Source organism: Engystomops pustulosus, chromosome 3 (genome assembly GCF_040894005.1).
Source record: "Engystomops pustulosus chromosome 3, aEngPut4.maternal, whole genome shotgun sequence".
Lineage (NCBI taxonomy): Eukaryota > Metazoa > Chordata > Amphibia > Anura > Leptodactylidae > Engystomops > Engystomops pustulosus.
Genome location: NC_092413.1, coordinates 162,508,410 through 162,517,053, shown reverse-complemented (window position 1 = coordinate 162,517,053; position 8,644 = coordinate 162,508,410). Strand labels below are relative to the sequence as shown.

Below are 8,644 nucleotides of genomic sequence, written 5' to 3'. Positions count from 1 at the left end.
ATAGTATCTGTGTATATTGTATTTTCTCACAGTGTCTGAAGAAGGTCGAATAAGCGAAACATAATGTTTCCTGAAAAATACCTTTTCAATAAAATTCATCTTTTAATCGCATCGTTGTGACTGGATCCACGTGTTAAACTACCAAAGTGAGCATTCGCTTCAGCATCTGCCTCCGGACTGTGTAAGGTGAGCGCTATAGTCATAAAATAATCTAGTTACTACTTTCATAAATCCATTTATTTTACCAGTCTATCCCCAACACTTAAAAGTTGTAATAAATGCAAATAATTGCAACTGCAGATTCCTTATAGTTACATCAACTTACCAAACAATACCACATGGAAGCCTGTGTGACCTACATTATATACTCATCCACTGATATTTGGGACATGCGTTGATCCATAGGTGGATACTATACCAAGTTTTATTAGGTCAGTCTAGGCAGGACTCTGTCCTCAGGTCTACAATAAGAATTAGCAAGTCTGGAAACATTATGAATTTATTTCAGAAGATAATTTTATACCAAATACATTGTTAAATAATGACACAAAGACTTTACACATTAATTCCCTTTATTTTGTTACTGTATCCCAAAAAACCCACAATAAAAAAGAATAAATTGAAACAGTGTATGTTTTTTTATTATTTTACTGGTAAAAGGTTGTCAGTTAGCAACAGAATGTTTAAAGCACCCGGCGAAAGTACAATCACAGCCACGAAATAAAAACAGTTGCAACCAAATTGTAAATGACACAGGGTGCCACACTCCTCTCCTCCTGACCCGTTACCGCTACACAGGCATTATCCAGTACATCAGTGTCCAAGCCAAGTGCAAACACATTTCTGAATAGTCTGCAGTCTTATGGTGTAAAATTCAGTGTATGTAAGGATAGACTAACAGGATATCACTGGCAGTTACCAACACATCTCTGCAAGTAAAGGAGTAAGAACTCTGCAAAAAGCAGATGAAGAAGAAAAGACAGCCTAAAGAAAGACAAAACGAGGTAGGTAAAAAGAAAAAAAACAAAAAACAAAAATATAATAAAAAGCATAACACAGTTTTCTGGATGTAACACCCTATTACCACAGCCAGCCATGCTTGTAGCTAATAAAAATAATCTTCTGTTACACTTATTTATCATTAAATTATTAGAGCATTTTGTGTTGAAAAGACTGAATCACCTGAACTACGTACACACTTTTTTTTAAAATTCATTTTATTTTTTTGCACAGATGTGGTCCATTACTGTACGTTGGGTAATTTTTGGAAACTAAATCTGTCTGTCTATACAATTTTGGCCCATAAAGTTTAATGCCTATAACCGATGGGAGCAGTAATTGCTGCCATCATTTGGTTAAAAAGATGTACTTTGGGCCCATCTTGGAATGAATAAAACACGGCCTCACGGATGCTTCTGACTCCATAATTTATTAATACTAGAAAGTGTCGTTGTGACGATATTGGCAAATGTCCTATTATTGCCTAATAGCCATCTATCTGAATAGCTGCACCACTGTGAATGAAAATTAAAAGGTGCCTTCATTTACACTCTCATATTATGCGCCCTGACCTGTTGCATATTATACAAAAGGAGAAACACCACAGGTAACACCCTCTGCGTCACACATGACCCTGCTGCCTATCACCATATCAACACACGCCAATATGTGTGTATCAATGGACCGTATGAACAGAGATGGAATCACGGCATTCGATTTCTTTAGACTACGGCTAGTTTAGCCATATAAATTACGTTTCCCCAAAGAAGAGGAAACTTTGCTCTCCGATAAAAATTATTTAGGCTGTTGCTATCAAAAAGCAACATTCAGGCTGATGAAGGCAAAAAGGTTTTTTTCTTTTAATTACCCAGCTATACAGCTTTAGCTTTCAGCAAAACAGAAAAAGGTACATTATTGTGCTGTCTCATTGTACTCAGTAATTTTACAACATAGGTATATTTATAGATAACGCAAGAGCAGGCAAACAGAAATCAACAAACTGGCTCAATACTTTTTTTGTGTTTTTTTCTGTGTTTTGTCATTCTTACAAAATAAGACACAATGAAAAAGGTAAAATGAACAAGCCACTATAACACAGCTTTATCTGTGGAGCTCTGAGCCACAGTTTTTCCAGTGTTCAAGTGCAATGTCTCTGTTCTGGCTGTAGGGCAAGGTTTCGGAAAACTTGCACAATCTGCCACCAAGTCATGTGCACTCTGTAGGACCGAAGATGAGAATGCCCGACCAGTTTATAGGTAGCAGATAGATCCAGGAGGCTATGCACCGTCTACAAAACCAAACATAGTTTAGAAAGAATGCCTTGGATAGAGTTCCTTGAAAAGCTCCGTTACCAGTTCATCATGGAGTTTCTATTCAATGTCATAAAAAAGACTTGACTACTGCCTCCTGACCGAACCGATGCAAAGAAGACCTGTGAAATAAAACATCATTAATGTGGCTGATATCAATAGATAACCTAATTGCAATATTATATATCCCAGTATATACAGCCAGTATATGCTTCTGCTTTTAATACTTCATATGGGCTTTAAGCTATTCTACTGAATCCTCATAATCCTCTCACTTTAGGCTGTAGTCTTCTGTTGGGTCTACACTCTATGGCTAGATGTCCATGTTACGTATTAATGTCCCAATTTGCTATGCAGCATTTTCTTGCTGCAAATCCACAGCATAAGGCTGCATTCACACACATGTATGGGGGACGTATATACTGCCAATATACGTCCCACATACACTTCTATGGGCTTACGACCCTGTATGGGAGCAGTACAGTGCAGAACATGTGCGGCACCGTACCGCTCCGTAGCCCGTAGAAAGATAGGACATGTCCTATGGAGAGGGGCGATGGTGAGCGGCGCTCATCCCCTGTTCCTCTTCGCAGCGCCGATGTATGCCCGCCATACTACAGTACAGTGGGCATACATTGTCTGAATGTAGCCTAAGACAGTGGCATTGTAGTTTATAGGATTCATGACTATGCACTCATTGTGGGAAAACTAATTAACAATGAAACGCCTTTCTGGGGCAGATTTGCAGCAAGTCATTTATCGCTTGAGATTAGGTGTGGAAATCAATCTTTGAAATTCAAAGTCTAAGCTTTGCCCCTTGCCAGGGTAAACTATTTCAGCTGGTTTCTGATACCTGTGGATTCCCGCTGGTACCGCAGCCATTCCGCAGTGTGGGAAGGTAACCCAAGTTTATCACAATTAAAGTGTAAAAACAATAACTTCAAACAGACTTAGTATTATAGTTAGTAAACATGTAGGAAAGGAGGCAAAGGTTGTTTTCTGTACTTATTGATTCTCCACTATTGATTTTAGGACATTCTGAAATATATATGTGCACTGTGCTTGCTCTCACATCACCACGAAGTAGAATAATATATATGCTAACATGTTTATGATGTTTATTCTAGTAAATGACTTCCCCCTAGACGGGCTCTCTGGATGATTTACTTTAGTCCCAGGATGCAATGATCAGCTGTAAGGCGTCGGTAATGAATTTTTATTGATAATCCTTGGTCCAACGACAGCACAAAATTTTGAAAATCCAATTGTAACTGGGACCAAAAAAAAAATTTGTCTGGAGCTACAATAAAAATGACTCTTCCCACTTACATACAAATTCAACTTAAGAACAAACCTAAAGAACCTATGTTGTATGTAATTCAGGGACTGCCTGTATTAGAAGCAGCAGACACCGTCATTGCATCATTATGACTCGTTGAGAGTTAAAACTACATTTTTCTCAAGTTGTTGGGTCCATACTTACTTTTGGATAGAAATAATAGAAATAATGTTGTATAAAGCTGTCGAAAAGCTATTTCGACACCTACCTCCAACATGGACATGTGCAAAGGATTGGTTATTTAATACTTCAATATTAACTAGTCAGACGGCACTACCAAGAATATCACGGTTGACAAAACCCTCCCCCCCCCCCCAAAGTCACATTATCTGGTCATACCTTATCATTTCTTTCACACAGGAATTTTAACCTCTGGGCTCTCTTGTGCATGAATACCCCATCTAGATGCCCGGTCTCCACGGAACGTATTTCAATAGCTTTCTCTCCCCAGCCCATTATCTGATTGGAATGGATATATGCTGTGGAAAAAGTGGCATTGAGTTAGAGTAAAGCCTCTATGAGAATGAAAAATAAAGGGCAGCATACGGTGTTGTCCACTGCATAGGGCCCGTTTTTGTGGTGGGTTGCCCAGGAGACATTTTTATTAACATATTTTTTTTGCGGATACGGCTTACTTAAAGTTGACCTCTCAGAGTGATTTGGGTGCAAAACCACTCAAAGGTCCTTATGGACCAGTGGTTTAGTGTCCCAATCGCCCTTTAACAAGTCCCTTTGTGGGCTCTGTCAATAAAAAAAAAAAAAATTATAGAGATGAATCTGATAAGGCACATCAGACCCATCTCATGTGCCCCCCGTGGTGTAGTACGCTGGCTTCAACGCGCATGGAGAACTGGAACATGGCAAGTATAAACGGTTTTTATTTTAGCGCCCAGATAGGGAATTTGGGACACTTAACCACCGGTCTATAAGGATCTGTGGGTGGTTTAGTGTCCCAGATCACCCTGACAGACCCTCTTTAAGGTGAAAAACAGATTACATAGAGGTGACACACAGTCATGTGCATGAGACATAACGGGCAACAAATTAAGCGTAAATTTCCTCCATAACTTTGGAATAATCTGCTTCATATAACCTTCTAAGTACTTCAAAAACAGTAGAATGGAATGAAACCCATCATTCTAGTCATTTGCTATAAATCCTATTAATTCTAAAATATTTTTACTCTCCGAATACAATATATAATTTCTAAGTATGTACAGCAGTTCTATAGTAGCTCAAATAAAACTGCACAACACAACAGATTCTGCACAAGAACAAATTATAGATTTTTATGTACTGAGAAACTCACCTACTGAAGTGGGCATTTCACCCCACTGAAGCACCACATCTTTAGTTATGCGGCCATAGGTATTCACATACACCCCTTCATCCTCATAACACACAAGCATTTCCATGCCATCAGTTTTAGGCAGGATGACAATGGCATGTGGAGTGATGTTGCCTTGGATCTACAAAATAAATCAATGGACCAACTTAATGAACAGAACAGTGTAAACTAATGTATCCTGAATATTTAGCATGAATTGAGCCTTGGGTTTATGCATTACTCATCATTATTTTCCTTTTGCAAAACTTCCTTAGTGAAAAAGATAACGTTTACGTTTTGTAATGCATTTTGATACAATATTATGTTGCTAAACCACCACAGTATTTTAGTGTCTACACTGATATAAAGAGACATTCTGCTCTTACATGTAAATAATTATAGGAGAAATTTATTGAGGGGCACATAGTACAATCCAAAGTGAAAGTAGACTGAGAACTAATGTTACAATGACATGGTATTCTTCCATTACTTACATGAGATGGTATGTAGATGTCATATGTATTTCCAGAATCAACGTCAATGACATGGAAACCAGTGCTGGAGCCAAAGATTACTTTTAACCTCTGGCCTTCTTCTACAGTCAAGTCACAAAGCAATGGTTTATGTTGTAGATCTGTAAAGGACTAAACATGCAGGTTTTATTTGTCAGGGCTTCAAAATGGCAATAAATTAAAGAACAAATCTTATTACAACATGCGATTCCCCAAAAACTGTACAGGCGGTCCCCTACTTAAGAACACTCGACTAACATACGACTCATAGTTACAAAACGGACCTCTGAATATTGGTAATTTATCGTACTTTAGTCCTAGGCTACATTAAAGAGCTGAAACAGTTATCAAATGGGTCTGTAATGAAGCTTTAGTGTTAATATTGATTCTTATGACAACCCAACATTTTTAAAATCCAATTGTCACAGAGACCAAAAAAAGTTCTGGCTGGGATTACAATGATAAAATATACAGTTCCGACTTACATACAAATTCAACTTAAGAACAAACCTACAGACCCTATCTTGTATGTAACCCGGGGACTGCCTGTATACAACATATTACCAAATAAACCCTTGCGTGAGAGGGGAGAATCTACCCTTTAATATCAGAAAAGGATTGTGTTTCTAGGTGCCACAGACAGAGATTTTAGTTGGGGTGTTTAAATTTGCAGTTTGGATGTGAGCTGTATATGAACATTTCACTCCCTAGTGTAAGTTTAATAGTTGGATATATCTTTTTGTGGCACCTAGAAACACAATCCTTGTGCAACAATTAAAGAAAATCCACTACTTGTTATTTATGCATTTTATGCATTGAGAATGCTGTAGCAACACTGATACAGAAACACATCCTACATATACTACCTATATAAGTTTGCTAAAAAAAAAACAAATTATAAAATTCAGGACCTTGAGAAAGCTGGGTACCCTGGCTGCCATACATCAAACACATTACTTCCACATGCACAAGACCTGCCTGAACTGTCCAGACAGGACTAATCAACCTGAGCTGGATGACTCATACACAGCAGCTGGGGGTTGGTGCAGAGTTTGATTACTTTTGCCTGTGAGTGACAACACAGTGATGACATATTCTCTGCTTATGCTGTGTGGGACAAGGCTGGAGTAATGCATAATAAGGGTGAGGAGAGCGCCAGGGCATCCACAGGAGTGACAGAGCCTCATTATCATAATTTTATAATTGTTTAATTGTTTTTTTTTTTTTTTTTTTTAGCAAAACCACTGAGTTTAGGGATTAAACAAGATATGTTTCTGCTTCAGTGTAGAAGAGGGAGGGAAGGACAGCAATCCAAATCCTGCACGTTAGTTCATATAGTTTGGTGCTCGCAGCCGTAGATCCTGGTACATGAATCTTTGGTTCGGAATATCGATGGAGGGAGCCACAGCACGCCAAAGTTTCCAAAATATAAAGGCTTTATTTACATCAAAGGCATAGAGTACGCGACGTTTCGATTCGCAATGAATCTTTTTCAAGCATAAAAGTATGGCCGGTGTGGGCCCATATAAATACACAGGTGTATAATGACGTCATTTCCTTTAGTGACGCAATATGCAAAACATACGATAGTGAAGTATATATATAAAGCTATAATAATAAAGTGCATTAGTGTTCAAGGAGATATTTTAACAATTCATAACGACATAACAATACATTAGTCTCACTCTTGTGAATTATATATATATAAGGTGTCCGTGTCAAATTCCATGTTCCGTTCCTATACGCATGCGTAGCTATTCTCATAGTCATAACGATCAGGCTTGGTCCGTTCCTATGCGCATGCGTAGCTGTTTTCGTAGTCATGACAATCAGGCTTAGTCACGGGGTCCGTGTGCGTAGGGCCGCCTCCTTTTTGCCGATCATGTGACTATCTTGTAAGCTCCGGATTCAGCTACGCGATTCCAATTAGAACCCAGCAGGTGAGTAAAAAATACTACAGGCTTAATAATGTAAGGGATAAACACCGAGATTAACAACTTGCCAAAAAAGTATAGTCTCTTATTGCTATACTTTTTTGGCAAGTTGTTAATCTCGGTGTTTATCCCTTACATTATTAAGCCTGTAGTATTTTTTACTCACCTGCTGGGTTCTAATTGGAATCGCGTAGCTGAATCCGGAGCTTACAAGATAGTCACATGATCGGCAAAAAGGAGGCGGCCCTACGCACACGGACCCCGTGACTAAGCCTGATTGTCATGACTACGAAAACAGCTACGCATGCGCATAGGAACGGACCAAGCCTGATCGTTATGACTATGAGAATAGCTACGCATGCGTATAGGAACGGAACATGGAATTTGACACGGACACCTTATATATATATAATTCACAAGAGTGAGACTAATGTATTGTTATGTCGTTATGAATTGTTAAAATATCTCCTTGAACACTAATGCACTTTATTATTATAGCTTTATATATATACTTCACTATCGTATGTTTTGCATATTGCGTCACTAAAGGAAATGACGTCATTATACACCTGTGTATTTATATGGGCTCACACCGGCCATACTTTTATGCTTGAAAAAGATTCATTGCGAATCGAAACGTCGCGTACTCTATGCCTTTGATGTAAATAAAGCCTTTATATTTTGGAAACTTTGGCGTGCTGTGGCTCCCTCCATTGATATCCTGCTTCAGTGTAGCCACAGTATTCTCATTATGCATAAAAGCATTAAGCATTATGGTCCATTATGCATAAAAGCAAATAGTAGATTTATTTTAAGGGGAGAGATTTTCCTCTTTAAAATTACACTAGAACTTTTCTAGGTGCTATGGTTCAGAAGTTATAGCCATTTGAGGTATGCCCTGTACACAAGTTGGTAGCTGAAGGCATCATGGAGGAGGAGGGAGCTATGGGAAAAATCTGCTGACAGATGAAATGGCTTCAAGCAGGCTATGTAAAAAAGAGGTGCTCATTTAAGGAATGTACCATCACTAGAGATGAGCGAACATACTCGTCCGAGCTTGATGCTCGTTCGAGCATTAGCGTACTCGAAACTGCTCGTTGCTCGGACGAATACTTCGCCCGCTCGAGAAAATGGCAGCTCCCGCCGTTTTGCTTTTTGGCGGCCAGAAACAGAGCCAATCACAAGCCAGGAGACTCTGCACTCCACCCAGCATGACGTGGTAC

The 8,644-nt window shown here is 38.8% G+C and overlaps 1 protein-coding gene across 15 annotated transcripts in view; it reads right to left on the bottom strand.

The window, feature by feature from the left end:
- Positions 1-554: 554 nt before the first annotated feature.
- TNIK (TRAF2 and NCK interacting kinase) overlaps positions 555-8,644 on the bottom strand; it is a 169,872-nt gene continuing 161,782 nt past the window's right edge. For all 15 annotated transcript variants that reach the window (XM_072142806.1, XM_072142801.1, XM_072142800.1 and 12 more), the window contains 4 exons: positions 5,470-5,619; positions 4,958-5,117; positions 3,988-4,127; positions 555-2,431 (listed from right to left, as the gene is read on the bottom strand). In XM_072142806.1, the coding sequence (XP_071998907.1) occupies positions 2,348-2,431; positions 3,988-4,127; positions 4,958-5,117; positions 5,470-5,619 (534 nt within the window). In that variant the 3' untranslated portion in view covers positions 555-2,347. The remainder of the gene's footprint in view (positions 2,432-3,987; positions 4,128-4,957; positions 5,118-5,469; positions 5,620-8,644) is intronic.